The sequence below is a fragment of the Bombus terrestris genome, chromosome 4, assembly GCF_910591885.1.
Source record: "Bombus terrestris chromosome 4, iyBomTerr1.2, whole genome shotgun sequence".
In the NCBI taxonomy this organism is placed as follows: domain Eukaryota; kingdom Metazoa; phylum Arthropoda; class Insecta; order Hymenoptera; family Apidae; genus Bombus; species Bombus terrestris.
In genome coordinates this window covers 17,110,593-17,132,309 of record NC_063272.1, presented here as the reverse complement: position 1 = coordinate 17,132,309, position 21,717 = coordinate 17,110,593, and the positions used below count along the sequence as shown (strand labels likewise).

The 21,717-nt window shown below is 40.0% G+C and overlaps 1 protein-coding gene across 5 annotated transcripts in view; it reads right to left on the bottom strand.

The window, feature by feature from the left end:
• Positions 1–363: 363 nt before the first annotated feature.
• The window catches only part of LOC100648781 (pituitary homeobox x), a 45,121-nt gene continuing 23,767 nt past the window's right edge, over positions 364–21,717 (bottom strand). For 3 of the 5 annotated variants that reach the window (XM_048404873.1, XM_012321315.3, XM_012321316.3), the window contains 2 exons: positions 21,362–21,600; positions 364–1,406 (listed from right to left, as the gene is read on the bottom strand). In XM_048404873.1, the coding sequence (XP_048260830.1) occupies positions 609–1,406; positions 21,362–21,600 (1,037 nt within the window). In that variant the 3' untranslated portion in view covers positions 364–608. Of the gene's footprint in view, positions 1,407–21,361; positions 21,619–21,717 lie in introns of all 5 variants that reach the window. The other 2 variants (XM_012321311.3, XM_012321314.3) reach the window with 1 other exon arrangement.

Below are 21,717 nucleotides of genomic sequence, written 5' to 3'. Positions count from 1 at the left end.
TACTAATGTAAGAATTACTTGCGAAGACATCGCTGGCATCACGATAGCGTGCGCTGTTCTCAGTTCTCGTCTCGTGGCAGAGAGAGTGTCTGCGAGGTGGAAGCGATGGACGGCGTGGTCCAACAGTCCAGTAACGAGGGCCAGTATCCGGTAGCAGTGGTAGCGTGTTGCCAATAGCTGGCTAATCCTGTGCTTCCTCCAGGACCCGCACCAGAGCCACCAATTCCGATGCCAACGCCTACTCCGATACCTCCAGCTGTCGCGATAACACGTTCGCCACTTATGCCTCCTGCCTCGATCACGCTTCTGTCATCCTCTATCTTCTGGTCCGCCGTGGTCCCGTCTTCGTCGTACATTAGGTAAGGGGGATGAGAAGTGGTCGACGAAGGGGTCGACGACAATGTCGGCGAGGCGGCGGACCTAGGCCTGGGTCACTCTTGCGTTCTCAGTTGATTGTCGCTTTGTTGACCGGCGGACACGTTGGCTGCAGCTCCCACCGGTACCACTTGACTGCCACCTCCCAAAGAGCTCCCGGAACCGGCCAGGGAGCTTCTAGAATTCGCGGTTACAGTGTGGTGATGGGGGCTAGATGTAGCCCCCGCTTCACCTCAGACTTGGGCTCTGGCTGTAGCGTTCACGTGAGCTTCTGCGCTGCTTGGCGAGTGAGGATTCGCCTCGCCAGCGGTTGTTAGGGCGTATTGGCACGCGCTGAGCGGTCCACCGCCGACCGAAGGAGCTCTTGAACCTACTGGACTCCCAGCTGCTGAGACTGGCGTGCTGTCCATGCTGAACGAGTTGCCGCTTAGGCTGCTGTAACCGCTGCTGTGTTGCCTGGCCTTCAATCGTAACGAGGCGATGCTGGATGTCATCGCGGTACAGCTTTCCGGAGCTGCCGCTGTTCTATGGTGTGGCGTGTATACTGGTGGTCCGTAGGGATGATGGGGTGCCGCTGGTGCCGCGTAAGGACACGCAGCTCCTGTCGCCGCCACGGGTGAACCGGCAACTCCTAAGCCCGATCCCATGCCTGGTAACATTGACGTGGCTGCCTGACCCACGGACACGGACATTCCACCCATGTGGTTGCCTGCCACGGACGTCGCCGCGGCGTTGAAGCAGTTTACGGGACTGACTTGGGTGTGATGATGATGGTGCGACGCGGTTGGTACCACGGAACCCAAGGTATTGACCCAAGGGAAGCCTTTGCCGCTCAGAGGCGATGGCACTTTGGCGGCCCAGTTGTTGTACGTGCTGTACGAACCGTAGATCGTTTCTGGGTCAGTGAAAGGCTGGCCGATGAAGCTGTTCAGGCTAGCGCCGAACCCGGGTTTGAAGTCTACTGCGTCAGCTGCGGTGTTCGCGTTGCGCGTCTGTTTCCGCCATTTCGCCCGCCTGTTTTTGAACCATACCTGCGTTGACAGAACAAATTGTTGCGTTAAACATAATAGTTTGTGGTAGAAATAATTAATTGCGTTAGTCGTGATAGGATGGACGGTTAGAAGTACGAAGATTAGAGACGTAGTGTTTAGCCAAGCAAAAGTGATGTAAATGTAAACGATAGAGGTGTACTATTAGATTAAACCAACGAGACCTGTATTTTTCTGGCGACCTTCTTTTTAGCCACGACTAATGAATGGTAATAAGTTAATATTTTCATTGCTACGAAAACTTCACCTTTTGCTTTTCCTTCTTTTGTCGGAAGTTTCTTTGCATCTAACTTTGTTGTCAACACCTATTTGAATTATTAAAAATCAATGAGCTGCTATACCTGATACCTATCACTTTCATACAATGTTCTTCTTTTAACCGATGAATATTTAATAAAAACAAAAAAGCGCAACAGTGACGGCAGCAATTAACGTATGCAACGAATTAGCAGTAAAAATATTAATAATTAATAGTTTTAATATTTTGTATTGAGTCGAACATTTTGTAGAAGAAAATTTTTAAAACTAGGCTGCAGTGATATGGACATTATGCGTCTATCAAAGTCTATATTAATTCCATAATACTTCTTTCAGGTGCATATGTTATGCCTACTCAAATGGAACTAAACTAATGCTAATGTAAATAACGTAATAATACTTTTTAAATAAAAGCCTCTATTTAATCATATCAAACAGAAATTTCAATATTTTCAAACAGAACACGAACCAAGCCGTATCTCAGCCAAGTACGGCCGCGACACGCATCAAACCGAGGAAAACACTTCTAAATACAACAATTACCAGGAAATTATCTTATCTTATCACCGTGAAACAATTATGTCTCGTTGAAAAAGCAATTGCAATCGTGGTCCAAAAAATTCCCGTATCTAAACCGCGCCTACCGGAATCCCTCTCCCCGGCCAACCTCCAACGTCATTTCTCACTCGTCCAAACTAATCTAAACACCCTACACTTCAACGATGTAACCCACGCCCACAAAAAATCCACGCGAAATCCTTCCCCTTTTTCCCTAACTATATAAATTTCATCGGTTAACGAATACCGGTTCTATTATGCTTCGCAGTTCTCGTTGAAAAACGGACGAAACGCGCGGGGCTCGCGTTTCTGGTTTTTCGCCAGATTTCGCGCGGAGGACTCGCTCGAGCCAGGTATTACTCATGTAGCGGGACGAAGGCGAGGTTCACACTCGGTAAACGGCCGAGTCCCGAGACAAATGGCAAGAAAACCCCGGCGAGCTCCTCCATCCTGAAATATGATGGCGTTAATTCAAGGCGGCCCTCTCTCGCGTTCGATACTGCGAGGGCGAGCCGCTCGTCAGCCGTTTCCACCCTCTTTCCTTTCCCATTCGCCCTTCAACCTCGACGCCAACTCCCTTCGCCTTCGGCTCGTTCCTTCGTGTTGCTTTTTCCACGACGCCCAACCAGCTTGCTCCCGACAATTATACGGGTGGTTGCACTCAGATACTCGCGTAACTGTAAGGCAACCAACGTTGGAACGTTTGGTTCGGGTACCGAGGCGAGGGTTCGGCCGGAGAGATGGTACAGTAGTTGGTGAAAGTATTCGAACATTTGTAGAAACCTTTTACGAATATATTATGCTTACTATAGGAAACATCTTGAAATGTCGTTGGCGTTGCTGCGAGATCAGATTATTGTGATTATATTGGTATAATTCTAAATCAATCTGAAAACGTACATAGAAGCTGTAAGATATTTGGTGGATATATTTAGTTAAAAATTTGTGAAATTTACAGCATGATATTTGTATTTGTGTGTATTCATGATTGTACATTCATTTAAAAAATGATTTCTTCCCTTTCATATATCACAATGAAACCCTCTTACAAACGTTAGATGATATCTTGATATGTACATCCTTCGAGCATGAAGAGTATGTTGAAGAAACAGTATTCGTCTGTCCAGAGATTATTTAGCCACTTATAACCAGCTCGACCGTCGTCATCGTATTCATAAAGATTGAAACAAATTTAAAAACGTATGTAGGACTTGCAAGATATTTAGCACAAATCTATATCTCGCAGAGATCTCTCGCAAAGAATTTAAACAGTCAATTGCCCATTATATCGATAAGTCGGAATATTTAATGGGATCTTTAACACATTTTATATGTTCAAAATAATTATTCGCTCTGTATGCTAATTTTTTTTACTAAATTTATCTGTTTGCAGTAAATATTTTATATCTTCTATATACATTTTCAAGTTGCTTCCAAGCTTCCCCATCTTAATAATGAAAATCGTGTCTCGTTATAACGTTAATGAAATTTCAAGGTGTTTTGTATAACACGTGCAATATGCAACAATAAAGATTTCCCATGGTGAGCGTTCAAATACTTTTGCGAGCCACTGTATCTGCTTCCAGTTGTCGAGGTGAAGTTTTGAGCGAAAAAGGACGACAGGAAGGAAGGAAGATATCGAGGGAGAGAAACAACGAAGAAGGTTGGAGGATCCTTCGCAAGATGGATGGTCGTACGATCACGCCGTGAAAACGCTAAGAGGCGCGACGAGTCATTGAAAGAGGGGAAGAAGACTGGCTAATGAAGAATAATGCCCTGCCTTTTGCCGATTATTCTCGGAACGCAGCATGTAATCGCGCGAGGTCAAGAAGCGACGTTATGATGCGTCGGATCGAAAGGATTACCGATGCCGTTTTAATGGAGATCTTTGTTCGAGCTTTTTGAGCTGGCAGGAATTAGAAGCCAAGTTCCTCCGGATTACTTTGGAATGATTTTGAGCTTCGTGTATCTGTCTGTGAGTGTAGGTTGCGAAGACAATTTTGAAGCGAGTATTTCGAAGAGGATGAAATTGTAATATATTGAAATTATCGAACTTGAGAAATTGGATGGATATTGCAATACTTTTAATGTTGATTGGTTAAGATGAGCACGTCGAATACGATTACGTTATAACGCTATGAAAGTTTGTAACGCGAGATTAAAGAAAAATTGGCCGAGATAAGTTGGAACGTATGCCATGTTATTATATGTTATAAAACTTATTGTTTATTATTTCACAAGTAGCAAAGATTTACCAAATCTGCCAGTATGTCCAATCGTTAAACATCTCGTCAACGATAATGGAACTCCGCGAACAACATCGAAATCCAAAGACCATACGACTTTCCTCCCCTATGAATTTCACGAAAGAGCAGAGTATCTCGTGGCGCGAGAAAAATATTTCCCCTTCGTACGGGCGGCGTATGAGCAAACTTTCCTTCCTGAGCAGGAACATCATTGGATTTCACGAAGCAACCCCGTAGACATGACACGGGGCGACGGTAAGCCAAAAGAGGGGGAGTAAACTCGATAGGACAGAACAGCGGCCGAAAGATGCCGTGGCTCGAGAATCAATAAACTCTCGGAAGGCGCGCGCGAGTCGTTTCGTATACACACACAAGACCGCGCCCATAAACTTTAACAGCATCCCAGAATTCGAGTCGACTCTGCTGGCTCATAAGCTTGATGAATGAACTTTCGAATCGGGCCAGTCACGATAGAAGTCGACGGATTAACCAGCGTGCTGATAATTTTCGAAAAACGATCTTGACCGGCGTTAACAGCAACCGTAGCGGCCATTTGTATTATAAAGCTGCAGGAAAAAGGATTTCGATAGATACATTGGCCCGTGAAAATATTTTATATTAAAACCGCGAGAAGATATAGAAAAATAAAAATAAATTCCTTCGAATCAATCGACTTCCTTTACATCATAAAATATATCAAAAATTCACGACCATCCTATTAAACGATTATCAATGATGAAACTACACGAAGATATAGAAAAATAAAAATAAATTCCTTCGAATCAATCGACTTCCTTTAAATCATAAAATATATCAAAAATTCACGACCATCCTATTAAACGATTATCAACGATGAAACTACACGAAGAATTTTTACAGGCGTCAATTTTAAGACATCGTCAAATTCCACTAAGAAATTACTCTTCCTTCGTACGTTCTTCCAATCCTAATAAATCAGCGACAATACACGCTCTAATTATTTGGTTGTCTCTGCGATTTGTCGGTCGTTGGATTTTTGCTTAATGGAAGTAAAGGTAATTCCATAGAAGCAAGTTGGTAGACGCGATAAATCGAATCCAATGTTTTCCACTCGACAACCGCTTGAACAATGGCTCCCGTCACGTCATCCGAGCAATAAAACCTCATCAAATCACGACCCCTCGCCACCGCGTAAGCTTCCGTGCACGGCTCAATCTACGAAAGCTTATATAAATGTAATGAGACCGTGACCGGGGCTAGCTCATCAATCAAGCCCCCACCAACCGACCAGCTTTTACCTCCCCAACCTCGCATTGGCCACCCTTGATCGTCTTTTCTGTGCCACATATACGTTTTAGCATTATATAGACACCCCCGAAAATGCTGCCCCATACAAGGTAATCCCACGACTTAGCAACGGCCACTGAACAATCGGATAAGCGCGATTCGTTTCGTACGAGGTGGCCACGCTGTTAGCCCATTTTTTTTCTTTCAATATGTCAATCTTGTTGCTGTTTGAGATACAGGTGGGTGAAACGTATCTCTAAAGACGAGTTTAACAGCTCGATAGACGAATTTATTCGGAGAGAAGCGATCGTTTGTTCTTTTTCTAAAATAAATAATATACACGTATACGAATGTGTTAGTTGTAATCATTTTTTTAATAAACTAAAGTTAATTATCGGTGAAAAGATTTCATACGCGTACAAATTCATTGATTAATATTATAGATTTATGGATAAATGGATAAAACATTTGTTCGTACAAATTTTTGCGGGATATAATAAAAATAAAACGGAACAAGCGGAAAAATCCTCTTTTTAAATTTTACATTCGCCTTCGTGCTACATAAACGTTATGTAAAACGAATATGCTTGTAATTCTGAACAAACGACGCGGGAGATTGTATTTTTAAAATTTAAAACCAAATATATTTAGTCGAGAGAATGCGTTTGAAACACAAATATCGATGTGATTCGTATTACTACCTGAAAACAATACAAAAGATATCTACACGTTTTTCAAAGTAGGAATAAAACGATATTTATCGTAAACTGTCGATGTTATTTAGAAAATAACTTCAAGTATTGCGTTCAAATACCTGTTATACGAAAGAAAACTATTATAGATAAACGAACAGAACTGAAAATAAAAATACGGCATTCGCTCTATTAAATTGAATACATCTTCTTAATCGATACAATAGAGAAAAAAAGATTAAATTATTCAATATCGAATTTACGTTACAACTTAATTTAAGATTACATTCGAATCTAATCGCACAGAGTCAATAATCGAAAACGTTGTAAAAATTTGATGATTTAATTAATTTACCGTCAGAGTACTTTTTACCGAAAAATAAATTTTCGTCACGATTCCTAAAAAGCTTTTCTTAGTATCGATGCATCGTGTCGTCCAGAATTTACATATTCGTGCAAAATACTTACATCTTTTAAATCTGTATCTTATTTACTCGTCGCTATATTATTATATCTCATACGTTGCTATAGCTCTGCATTGATGTCGTATCATCGCAACGCATTATTAATTCTCAACTATCAAATACCAACAAATAATATAAGCAATTAAAACTTCTCTTTTCGCAGGCGAGCAAACTCCTATATATTTCTAAAATCTCGAGTTCTCTGCGACTTTTTCAGAGAATTTCGCCTTTATGAAACCATAATACCAGAAAACCCACTGCCAGCCATTCACGGCCTCGTTCAGAAAGCTCTGCAGTTACTCGAAATCAGCGTTGATCCAGCGATACTCAAAAAACTAGCCGAGCATTGAAAAGTCGTTGCTCGTGATCAACGAATCGCTTGTGCCTCCTATCGTGATAAACAATCTGCGTTCGAAGCCACAGTTACAAACACATGTGTACAACGTGCACACGTATGTAAGTACTTACTTCCATACACACACGTGCGCGCGCGCGCTCGTTCACACAGTCACACACACACATACATACATACATACACGCGAGTCGGAACGTAGCGAGGCGTCGCGTCGCGTCGGCCCGGCAATTCGATTCGTAAGACGGGAGACGTCGCGGTCGGAGAGAAGGACGAGGAGGCGAAGGAGGAACGTCGGTAGAAGGGAGAGAAGGTCGACGGTTGTAGGGTGGAGACGACGATGGTGGTGGAGAACAGGAGGAACGAGAAGGGAACGAGGGGAACACAGAGGGAAGGTTGGTCGCCGGTGAAGAGAGGGGAACGGCAGAGGAAAATGCGGAGGTGGAGGTGGAGGAGGATAATATTGATCCCCTCGTAGCCCCGCCCCTCCTTGCCCAGCCGACGCCATCATTATATTATCCACCATCCCTCCGTCTACTCGACATATGCGCACACCTACGACCTCGAAATCTACGGGACCCCTGGTCCATGCACGACTACGCGTTGCTCTTTCCTTCCAAGACGCATCTTTTCACCAGAGTAACAGTATTTGTGTATCGGAAGTAGAGTTAGAGTTGATAGAGTATATCGTTGCCTCAAAATCGAGTACCGCACAATTTTATCTCAAGCGGTTATAGCGCAGTATATGGTTTTGTAAATGTAGCCTTGGTAATAGTATGGTGAAATTGAAAGGTCTAAATACTTTGCCGATGTACGGTGGTTCACGTAACTCGTGGATGTTTCTAGTTAGTCGCGGCAAAGGTGTTATTTCATGCATGTATTCGTTTAAAAATTGGTTTCTTCCTTTATATAGGTCTCAGAGGATACCTTCGTATGTACCGCTTTCGAGTCTGTTCTTTATTAACGTAATAAAGTCTGACTGTGCGAGAACGGACATATCTACTTACATCCCATAGATAATAGGTACAGTAGCTGACGAAAGTATTCGAACATTTATAGGAAACTTCCTGTGATTTTTTACTGCGTGTGTTGTACGAAACTTTTTGAAATTTCATTAGCGGTGTAGTGCGTGAGCTGTTGTACCGTGTACCAGAGGTAAGTAGATACGTCTGTCTCTGGACGGACGAACGCGAAAGAATAATTATTTTTATGTATGATTTCTCGCTTCAACCGTATGCTAAAGAACTGAGAAACTAAAGGGAAACTGAGATATAAAATGTTGGAAAATCAGAGCAGAATTAAGTAGGTATACGTATAGTGTGATTTGGTTTTTGTCGATGAATTAATATCTTTTTGCGGCGAATATATGTAAATACGACAACGTCAGAAACTTTGAAACTTTTGAAAATATAATTGCCTTTGGTTTTATCCTATTTCGACTGGCTATTTCTTCCATCCTGTTCTTTACGTTTCGTAATGGTAGTAGAAACACGTTAACGAATATGGTTGTTTCACGACGGCCAAAGACGCCTGGAGACAGCACTTCGTTAAAAATAAATTTCGCGAAGAAATCTCGTTGGATAACGGGGAACTCCGAGAGGATTTTAGGACCGTGAAAATCTGCCCGCTACTTATTCGTCTGATGCCGCCACTTTTTCAGCTCTATACATCTTTGACGAGCCCGAAGGGACATCACTTTGGACGATTGCCGTGGAAGTTTAGAGACAGCTTGCTTGTCGGGCATTTACGAAGATATTGGCTCTAGTATGCCATTTTTCAAATCGTTGGTGTTATTAATTGAAAAAGACGTAAAAAATGGATGATAAAGGTGCAAGGTTTTTTATTTGTATATCTCAAACCTTGAAATATTTATCACGAGATCCGTTGCTTTTACTAATTCTAAAGAGAGAATAGTAGAAAAATAGGAGATATAACTCAATAGGAGTAACTGTACGCTATCCAAGTATATCTTCATGGCCAAATATTCTCGAATGAAGAACCGTATCCACTAGGATACGGCAAAGAAGCATCATGGCTCCTAGCACAAATTCTTTTTATCCTTCGTCTCATCCTCCAATTCTGCAACCGTCTTTTTTTCGACACTGTCCGCCATCCTGGCCGCTTTCATGCATTCACGCGTGCTTATACCACCCCCGTACGCTTCTTCCTTCCCTTTTCTTCTCATATTTTCGCTATTCCTCTTCTCACCCCTTTTCGTCCCTCCCACCTCCAGAACAGGCAGTCTCAGTTTCCAACGGTACCGTCTCCATAAATCTCACTATAACGGCGAGATGGATCAGCCGGAATGGCTACATCCTACGTAGAGGGAGCCAGTTCGTACTTGTATCGTGTTCACGTGAATATGTGTGCACGGTTGGTCGCGCACGCGCGCGTATATCCACAAGAATTGCTATGAATATGCGGCTGCGTGCGGCGAAATCGCGTTGTCAGGACTGGATACGAGGTAGGATCGCCTTTGGTCATCGTTCAACTTCGTAATTATGAAAAATCTTATTATAGAAGAGATTTGTTGTGCGCGAATGTTGACTGTATCGAGAGAATATTTGATTGTTGATAATCGTATGGAAATAAAGGTCTATAGCACATTTTGGTCAAAGTGGAGCTAGGATTCAGCGAACAATCGTTCGAGGTTTCGTTTTTCAGGTTTAATCATATTGGCTGTTTAATTAAATTTCAGTAATGGAATACTTCGTACTCAAGAATCCATTACGAAAGAATAGAAATCGCTATCATATTCGTAGCATTGATTGATTAACATCGAACGATTAACACGATTGGCAGGAGAGGCAATATAGCTTACAAATTTTTGGCTACGTATGTCACTTACATAGCAATTTGATTTATAAAGTATTAGATAAATATAGTATGGAAGAATAATTTCCCTATATGATCTTAAGGGCCCGATAGATCTTTATTGATTTTGTTAAAATGTTTACGGAATAACTTCGATTGGTGAAGTATCTCTAGGACTGAAGGGAAACTTAATTAATTAGATTTAAATGAGAACATCTACCATGAAATCGCGTGACAGTTCCAAAAGTTTCAAAATGCCGCGGACAACGAGACAACTTTGTTGGATCGTAGCCAAGACGACGAAACAATCTTACGGAAGACGACAGCGCAAGATCTGGTTTGGCGAATAGTTTGAAAGCATTTTCACGTAATTGAGAATATTCGCAACTATCAAGACTATATCGAACGCAACTGCAACATATTACGATCTTTCTAAAGACCTAAAGGAGACTATGATAGTTGCCTCAAAGTGTTTTTGATAAATTACTTTGGTTTTTGTTATAAATATGTCATCTTCCACGATACATAGACAATACAATTTTAAGATGACTATTGTAAAATTCATACGGTTCGATCGATTTCATTGAATAAAGCAGAAATTTAAAATGTAAATAGCAACAAAATTAATTAAATAATAACTTTTCAATAATTGATTTTTATTAGTTTAGTAAAATCATAAGTTGTTCGATTTAAATACTATTTTATAGCCATTAGGCTACGTCGAAATATAAGTTGAACGTAAGAGAGATTGATAGTACGAAACAAAATGTATTTTCAATCTTCCAAATTGTTTTCGTGCTAGAGATAGACGAGTACTAGAGCGAAAGAGTATTAGAGCTAGAAAATAAAAAAGGAAAGATAGAAATAGATATTATCATACATATCTAATCTACTAGATCTATTAATTAATGAAGCGCCGTGCTGTCGGGTCATTATCATTTTAAATATCTAAGATTGGTAACGTTCAACAAAATGATCCTAAATTAAAAGTCGATATGGACCAACGAGTTTATAAATGAATTTTTTATCATTCAGACATACTGACTACCGGCATAAAAGACATACTAAAAGAGAAATTATGTTATGAACTACGCATTATGCAAACGAATACTATTATTAAAAAAATATACACGAACCGTATAATATGTTTTATGTTTGTCTACATCATCATACATAAGCAATATATGTATAATGCTTAAATATAAATATAAATATATATAGTAATGTATAATGTATTTTACAAATTATTACTGATTATTTACAAAATTTCAACGAACTAGAAGGGAAAAAAATCAAAGAAGCATCACGTATCGCTTAATAAAATACAATGCAATTCTATCATTACAATTTACCATTAACAGTTGACGTATCGATATTCCCTCGTGCCCGATTGTTTGAAAATTCCTAGCGAATCGAAACAAAGAAAAGAATGGAAGAAACGAAACCAATAATTTCTCCACTTACTCATGGAGAATTTCAAAATCAAAGATACACGATACGATCGACACGATATAAAAGAGGCCATTACAATTATATTACCCATAATTGATAGCACTCTTCATGCGTCGATAAAAATAAAAAAGAAAGATTGAGATTAGTCAGCGCTATCGGACGAATTCTTGACGGTTGCGACCAAGGGGAAAGGATTGGGTAAAAAAAAAAAAAAAAAAAAAAAGAAAAGAAGGGAAAGCGACGGAAGCGAGTATTATCGTTTGTATTAAAGTGGTCCGGAGGGCAACACTGAACGATACAAACGGCATATGAGCCGGCGTACGACATGGAATGGGAAGCCAGCTAGCTCTCTCTTGGTGTGAGCAGTTTTATGGATTTTTTTTATCGTTGTGGTAGTGGACTGTACAGCTGCAGCCAGTGGGATTCGGATATTCAATGTTGGCGTACCTGTATGGATATTAAATTAACACCCGTAAGCCGCGAGTATTAACAACTTTGCAAAAGATTATACGAGATTATGAGCTCAAGCGGAACACGTGATTTTTAATGCCGTGTCCCAGCTAGCTCTCGTGCTTCCTCCATTCCTTTGTAATTTATAAATAGTTACGGCTCATTGCGTTACGCGCGCTATCGATTCGCGTCGAATTCAATGCATCCACCCCCTTTTTTTCTCTTCCGTTCTTTTTCCTTCCTTTTTCGTCTTTGTTTTCTTTCGCTCCTCGTCCCAACAGTCAGAAACTGTATCTGTCGTTAACGCGATCGCTTCGAACATTGTCTGGAACCTGTTTCCGCGACGAAAGGGTTTACGATGGATCTGTTTCTTTTTCGGCTTGCACGTTGTTCCGGAGGAGTTCGACCATTATTCGAATCCGGGCCAAACTGATTTCCAGTAACGATTGGACGAATTTCATCGTTACAAACTACGAACAAATTTTACTCGATCTATGGAATAAAGTAATAAATTCGAAGTGGATTCAAATTTCTGTGTTCTCCTTTTCGTATTTTTCTTTCTTCAAACATCGCTCGAAGACCGTACGTAGCGTTTTAAAATTTATCACTCAAAGAGTAGTTATTGAAATATTTTGTTGCTTGTTGTTCTCACTATAAATGCGTACGATTAATTCATATAAAAAAATCAATCGTATTTGATTATCTTATTATTAATCCATGCATCTATACATTTATATTTTATTCACATCAAGATTATAAAACGTTACTTTTAACGTCACAATATATCGTCGAATTATAAGTCGCATCGAATGATTTGTAATTTGTAAAATTTGGTCGTGACATTTATTGGCCAAGTTACTTGCTATACTTACGAACAAATTTATTAATACTCGCAATTTATAAATTAGTAAAATAACGCCTTTGGATTTATCCCGCTCCTTTCTGAATCAACTTCTGTATATATTGATGTTTGTAAATAATGATTTTGTGGTTCGTACAAGGATTTTCAACGTCACTGATTAGCGATTATGCCTACATATTTTCGCGATAAGAAAGAATTCCGTGAAATACTTATCACCGGAAGGTGGATTGATTAGTTGCAATTATCATTACATCTGTGCCATTTTGAACTTTGAATTTTATAAATGGAAGATATGAAATATCTGGCGCAGAATATGAACTTTAATTGTGTAATGTAATGATGTGTTCCTTTCTAGTTTATCAACTGTAAATTATTCCACAGAATGATAATCTAATTAGATTCATTAGATCGCTATCTCTCAGAGTAGAAGCGCGTGTAACTGATTAAATATATTTGAGAAAAATTTCTCGTCACGTTTGTTATCTTTCGTGTTAATGTTTCCTATCGAGAAATTTATTACTTTACGTTTTAAACGTTTATGATCGTTTGAAACGATCGTAGAAATAATACCCCTTAGTCAAATTTGTAAATTCTCCGAAAATTTGTTATTGTACAACTATGTTTGCATTTCCATATCTTTTACGCGTTATTTCACTCCTGTTTCTTACTTACTTGATCCTTAATGCGTCAATGATAGAATCTTTTATTTTTAATTCATTTTCCGGCAGATATTTTTAATCCTTAAATCATCTAATAATAGAACTTAAGAAACTTTCAATTTATTCGATAATAGCACGTTTTACCATTCGATTATTGATTTGTCCTTTACCACTATAGCTATACATTATGTACCTTCAGTTTCTTCTCTTTCTTCTCATTTTAGAAGCACGCTATATTAGTACAATAGATTCTCAGTTATTATATTTTACTTCGACCATAAATCAAATATTGTAACACGAATCTTATCGACTAAAGATACCAATATCATAATCATAATACTGTCTATTATATTAACTATCCATGTATACCAGCCGACAACGCTAAAATCCATATCAAGAAATCGTGCAAATTTAATCGGTCCTCTATATATACGGCCAACGTTGGTTTTAATATCGGACGATATTCCGTGGAGCAGCCGCGGAAAATAAATCCGGAAATTCGATAACGTTACTTCGGGACTACAATTCACCGTAAAAGGTTAATATTCACGCTGGTAATCCACCAACGGAATATCGCAGATCACGCATGGCGGCCTTCGACGTTTTCCAACCCCGTCCGCAACGGTATTAACTTCGCGTGCGATTTACAGCGTACCGGCTCGCAATCGATTTACCGTGCCTCGAAATCTCCGATACAACCATCATATCGTCTCATCAAAGAATAGGTTCGCCCGAATTCACCAAGTTGCATTCGCAAAGCGAGAACTTTCGGTTTCGCGGATCACTGCGCGGCAAATCCGACCTTAAAAAGAAATAATCAATGTTGTATAAAAATATTACCTGTACAACGTTTTTAGAACAATACCTCCGTCTTAAGATGATCGTCAGACGTGTCGTTTTTGTACCGAATCGTTAGATTTTACGTTCTATAAATTCGATATTATATGCATGCTATAAACGGTATTTTCGTTTTAAACGGTGATTGAAAGTGTTTGTGTGTACCGAATTATTAAATCATGGAATATAACGAACAAATTTCGGAATTTACAAATGTTAATATACATAATACAATTATTTGAAGGTATCCGTGGTTCGTGAAAGTTTTAATGCTGTATAGAATAACAAGAAATCTCGACGAGAAGAGTAAGATATTTCAACATATTGTTTTAATATATTTCAGAGTGTTTTACTCGACGCTTTTAATTCAGTTATAAGTAATATTTACTTTTTGTATCTATGAAATAAAGTAAAATGTATAATTCAATTTCATCAATGAAATATTTACACGAATGCGTCATTAATATAATATTATACATATAATCGAATAAATACTTTATAACAAATTATTAAATGAACATAGATACATATACTATATATATACACCTAACAGTTATTTAAAAAATGTACGAATATACCCTAAATTCTACACGAATACTAAGCTTTTACGCTCCTCCAACTTCAAAAGCCTCCACGCAATCGCACTGAAAAAGTATCCAACGAAATCCCGAAACCAGACTGGCCTCGGTCGCTAAAAATTGTTTTTCCCTGAAAAAGCGTGTCTGTTGCGGTGAAAAGCGGGAGGGCTGTCCCTGAATCAAACGAAGCGGCCGAAAAGCTCGTCTTGCTTATCCCTAAATCCCGCGTATCACCGTAACAGATATCCGCGCCATTACAGGCTCAATCACTGGCCCGTTAATCTGGAGATCTTTGCTCGGCCGCAGCAAAGGCTTCATAACGCGAGAGCGGAGCACCGGAATCAGGCGGCGTTCGCCGCGAAATCCCGAAGACAGCCGGCGTTGAGCCTTTGTGCACACGAGAACTTACGAGCTGGCAAGTGGCGGGCTCGGCCTGCCAACAGCTGGTTAGACGTTAAACCCTGGCGTATAACCGGAATTCGCGTTGGAGCGCGACAGTCGTACATGGCTTGGCGCGAAAAAGAGACCGGGACAGAGAGGTAAATGGTGAAACGAAGGCGAGTCGCGGTTCATCGAGGGGCGGCGAGAGAGAGGGGAGGGTCAAAGCGTTCGCATACCGGATGCAAATCGGTCTACGGAAGAGATATGCAACCGGACGACCGCAGTGCAGTACGGCGCAACGCGTGCATCGGAATGCAACCGGCCGTTGCAATGGCAAAGGTAATAATTGATATATAGCGATGGCATTGGCCGCTGACAGCCGCTAACCCGGCCGAATACGGATGACACCCGGTAATCCTCACTCTCATACCGGTTAGTGTCCACCTATATTCCGTGGCGTCCCATTTCCCATTCCCATGGCGTGTAAGCTCGGCCCCTCTCGTTCCCTCTACTCATCTATCTGCCTTTCTCTAACCCTTCTATCTCTCTCTCTCTCTCTCTCTCTCTCTCTCTCTCTCTCCCTGCCTCTCTATCTCTCTTTCTATCTCTCTCTCTTTGTACATTACGCGTGTGCGTTTTCTACCTCGCTTTAACTCTGTCGGTCTCTTGTACGCCTCCTCTGTTCCTCTAGCAGGTGTACCAACACACGAATCAGCGACGTGTGTCCGTCGCGAGGGTGGTGAAAGAAGCGAGAACGATACTGAACCGATAGAGGTAGATAGGAACAGTGGGAATGCACCGAGAGAGTGGAAGGGCAGCAAGAGGAAGGGGCTGCAACGAGGGTGAGATAGAGAGGGAGGAAGAAAGGGAGAGATGCACGTTTGCAGTACTATAGCGGAGGCTGCAGCATACAGAGAGTCCCGTGCAACGACGCCGCCACGCGGTGTGCGGTGCAACCATACTAATCCGCCGATGGATTTATGGTCTTAATCACCGGCGGATTATCTCGGACAGCCGCGCTCTGCTGCCACCGACCGAAACATACGCCTGCCTCTTTGCAGATAACTCTACCCAGCTCTCTCTATCCTCTCGCGCTTTCTCTCCTCTCTCATCCTCTCCTTCTTTCTCTGCAACCTTGCACGCCTTGCACCCTGCTTGCGCTGTGTCTTCCTTTTTCTATACTTCTTGGGACTCGTTCTGCAGACACAACGTCTGCATCTGGATCTTTTATGCGCCGGAATAGACTGCTGTGATCGAGGACTGCGAATCGACGGAGCGGCGCCGAAGCGACGGCAAGGTGAAAATCGAACCCGTCGAATGGATGGAATTTGTGGGATTTCTTATTCTTTGGTTTCTGCAAGCTGACGATGGTCAACTAATTTGCGAAACTGCGTTGTTGCGGAATACCTCGCGGCTGAAAGTTGCGGTTCTATTGAGTCGACCGTGAATCTACGAATCGACGATCCTTTGGTTGGTTCATAATGATAATCCCATAGTTAGCGAAGTAACTCGTGATTCTGAGACTTTGAATCTAGTCGCGTGTTTCAACGCTTAAAGTTATCGTACCATTAGTTTAATAATTACTTGAGTTACAATGTTATTCTCGGCTGCCGAATTTCTTATAATAAACGTAACCGACCGTCTTGGAATGGATTTCCCTGAAATATAAAGCTATATATATTTTAACGCACGCCGAGATTTCATTTAAAAATTGGATTATCTAGTTTTAAAGCTACCTGGGTATATGAGAAACATATAAATCACCGAGAAAAAATGTGAAAGCACCGGTAATAAATTTCTGTTGTTGTGATATAAATTACGTAGCGATAAAACGAATAGTATAAAATAACAAAGAGCCAGCCTAGTTCTATGAATTTTTATAATGCAAATCGTTTGCTATTATACGGGAATATAACCTTCGTATATGTAGACTGTTATACGCTTTTTACGAACGTATATTATTGTTCGTTTTACAGAAAATAATCGTTGTATTGTTTATAATCCTAACGTAATTTGTAATACAAAAGAAAAACCATAAAGCAAGGGAGAATGTAATTTTACGAACGAGCAGTTTCATCTATTTTATAGTAAACAATCGCTATAAAAACTGCTATTACTCTCATCGTAGCACAGCTGACCAATTCTACTTAAATTCAAACGACTCGAACTTGACTAATTCGAACGAAGCATTATCACGAAATATCCTATCAAACGAATCGAATCGGCCTGTTCTTTCGAACGATTTCGCCTCAGGTCGTGAACCACCCCATTCAGATATCGGTTGAAATACCGGCAAATCCGTGGACAAAATAGATAAGCTTTCGCGCATTTATCGGCAAGCATTAAATGTTGCGTCGGGATTAATTAAGCGTAATGCCGCGGCTAGAATTGACTAAATGCGTCGGAATCGGTTCGCGTAAATTCCGCCGTTTGCAGGTTTGTGTCACGTAGAACTTTCCACCGAAGGACGACACAACAGCGCGAAAGCACGGTTGAATGGATCCGACAAGGATCGCGGTTCGTAGCGTAGACACGATTTCGCCTCGCGTTCCAGCCTGAACTGACGGGAACACGTACCGTGCTTTGCCACGCGCGATTCGTGTGATAAATTGAAAATTTTGAGAGTAGTCTACCTATAAGGTTAACGCGAAGATTTCAGGGTTTTTGTATAACGATTTGCCAAAGTATTTGAACAGTTTATCGTAGGAAATTTTTATGTATATACGGTGATTACAGAAAGTATAGGCATATATCTATATTTTATACTATAAGGTATGTGTTTATCGGGTTCTAAATTTCATCTTCATAGTAACAAATATGTGTCGCGAGTATGAAAGTACTGCGAAACGATAGGAAATGTAATGTACTTGGAATTTGATCAATTAATATGTAAATACCAGTAATAAATATAATTTATTACAAAATAGCTAGCACAAATTGCAATACAAATTAACCATTTTCTACTTGCTCTCTTGATATATCCTCAGTATTTTCTAAACTCTCTAAACGATATTCTGAAGAACTTTCTCAAACTATTCCTCGTTATGAATTACTTTCCTTTCGAAGAATTTGAAGTATCGAAAGACTATATTAAAAGACCGTACAAATTATTATACTTTGTTTTTCGTCTTTTCTGTATATAGTATTCACTATGATCCTATATCAGTTTTCCCGTAACGTTTTCCCGTAATTTCTTATTCGATGATCGACTTCGACCACTGTTAACCGTGTTAACTTCAAAGCCAAAAGAAAGAAAGCGGTGTCTCGATGAAAACGTTAAAATTCGCGAATGCATCGGTGGTTCCACGATAGTTGGGATCCGCAGAATTTTGGTACATGGCGTATAGCGGCGTGGCGGGAATACCGTGCCATGCTCTGTGTGGTTCTATAAATCCAGAAGGGCTTACCGGCGCAAAGCTTCCCTTGTGAGCTGCGCAACCTCACGTGACCTCATACCTGCCCACTTCCATCCCTGTTTCTCTTTCGATCCCTATGTTTCTCGTCCGGGCTCTCATCCACTGATATGACCGTTCCTAAAAGCCTCGCTGAAACGCACGAAACCGCGAGGATTGTCAAGTCGAGAAGCATGTCCCGGTCGCTTGATCCAACTCAAATTGTGGAACGAGACGTGGGTTCGTCTCGTTTGCTCGCGTTTTACTCCGAAACGACTGGCGATGAATTTTTTCTTCGTTCACGATACAGAAGGTTCACCTTGCTGGTCCTTTCGATATTATTTTTCCTTTCAGCATTTCTCGTAACTTTCGATATTTAAGTTTATGAATTTATTTGCTCAGTGCCGTGTTTTTTTTTCTTTTAGAGCGCGATGCGATGAGTTAGATAACGGAAGAACGTTTTATAATGTGTTACAGAGTTGTAAAAGAATTTTATGGGGCTCGCGTAGGTACGCCAAATTGGTTAAAAAGTATAAACTTTTAAAGCTTACAGACCCTGGCGATCCTTACGAAAATTACTTTCACAGAAGAATTTTTATCTCCGTGACTATTAAACGTACGAAGTTTTCTTTTTAATTACTTGCAAAATATTTTTCCAATAATTATCGATTTTAATATAGGTACGATATAATAAGCTTAGTCATTTTTGTGCTGCAAATCGCGGTATGACGGAATCTAATGTTTGATAAATATGTAGTTAATCAAGACTGTAGCTTCCAATCGTACGGAATGAATAAAATCGAGAGACATATTTGTATTAATTGAAATAAAATCACCTTCCAGAAATCTACAAATAGAAAAGTAGAATGTATATTGTGTTTTAATAAGCAGCTCGCCACGTATTCCATTCCATTAGTTTAAGATTTTCCCTCATATTCATATTTCTCGCTGACTAACGTTCGAAATTCTCGTTGTTGAACTTCACACATCAGGCGCGTAAGACAAGCAGAAAAATTGACCGCCTACTTCTCGAAAATATCAGGTTCGGTGGGCAAAGAAATGGCATTTTCCGGTCACGAGCCATGTCTGCAGACGCGAGACTGGCGAGACCTCGAGGTATCGGCCAGTAAGAGCATGAATTGTTGCCTTTGTAATCGATACTTCAACGCATCAATGCGCCCATTGTAAGTTTCTGTTGCTACTTCGATCAACTCGATTTCACGTCACCCTGATTCGTGTTCGAGCTCTGACTCGGATCTTTCAGAATGAGTTGAGCAACTCCGTTCACAACGAGGAAAAACAATGCATCGACGCAGATAGATGAATCTCCATTCTCCAAAACTTGTTTGTCCGAAATTAGACGCATGATCGATAGACGTTCGGTCAACCGGTGATAACGCGAGAAAACGCTGATAGCGATGCGTTACCTTCACGCAATAACGAAAAATTCATCAAAAATTATCGATTATCTGTACGATCATGTGTCTTCCGTAAAAAATAATTAATCACAAGATCGATAGACTCGTTGATGGAAATTTATAGAAAGTTTAATTCAAATATAAGTCTTGCAAATCTTTCAAATAATCGCGATTATTTAGCACTCGATGAAATTAGATTTTTTGCAAAGTGTCTGGATTCACCGATTAAACAGCGCTTAATACGATTATTTATTGATATTAATTATTTAAATGAATACTATCATATACTGTTCCTTGTTACTGATGATATACCGATAATATTATTTTGCTATCGATGCAAATTGTCTTATTACTGACTTATATATTGTATTTGGAATTAATTTATTTCGCGTAAGAATACTTTTATCGTGATACTAGATGACATTTTTTCACCTAGTTATCAATCTTTCGTTACGATCAAATTTCATTCTAAAGTATAGGAAAGTTGTTACTTTTTGATAAGAATAGAATTACATATTACGTATAGTAAATTATGGAAGTATCGCATCTTAACTTTTAACTCTCGCAATGGTTATTTAATATAAGTATACATATAAACACTGCGTGATAGTCATTTGCTATCAAACTGCATCATATTTCGCAATGTAAGATTAATTTTTTATTTGTAGCGCTATAGGCGAGATAAACTCGCTTAGTCCCCGAGTATTCTAGCGATGTATTGTAAATCGATCGAAACACCAGTCGTACTCTAAGTACCGGTTGAACAATTAGCAAAAATAAATGTTCCTTTCTTCGCAGCCAAAATTCGATAAATCATTATATCGTTCTTTAATTCAGAAAAATTAAAACGATTTGAGAAAATATTTATCCTTCCCTCTGGGAAAATCGTAATAAACGAAATTAAAACATTCGATTATCGTAAAAATATTATTGAAAATAACAATTTAATCAAAGACCGATCGAGAATATTTTTCTTCCAGCAAAACGCAAAAATGGATTTCTCAGCAATAGAAAAACGTAAGCAATTCGTTGACTGCGAATTTTTATGCATTTATACAAAATTTGAGAAAGTGTACAGAAGGCATGTAATATGCGGAGATCTATAAAATATTCAAAGCGGAGTAAACATTATAATTTTTCACAGATAAAACAAAATTCCGTTCAAGTTCTTTTCTTTTCTTTTATTTATATCCGTGAAAATATAAATTTGCATAAAAGTAAATCGCAGACTATCAAATTAGGAATAATCGTCACTCACCCTGACTCGTGGTTCGGGAAGCTTCGTGAACAGACCTATCTCTTCCCTGGTCGACATATCCGGATACCGATTTCTCAGGAACAAGGCCTCCAGCTCGCTAAGTTGTTGGGACGTGAAATGCGTCCTCTGCCGCCTTTGACGTTTGTTCTTCTTTCCATCTTTATCGTCCGCGTTATTTACCCCAACTACACCATCCGGAGAGACCACTCCTCCACCGGCGCCCAATTCGTGTTTCACCTCTGTCGGTGTCGCAACATCTGAAATGTGTTAAAATATCACATTCTCTAGAAAACCACGCCGCTTATACTACGAGAATTCAATGTGCCTTTACGATTAATAAATCGAGTCTCAAAATC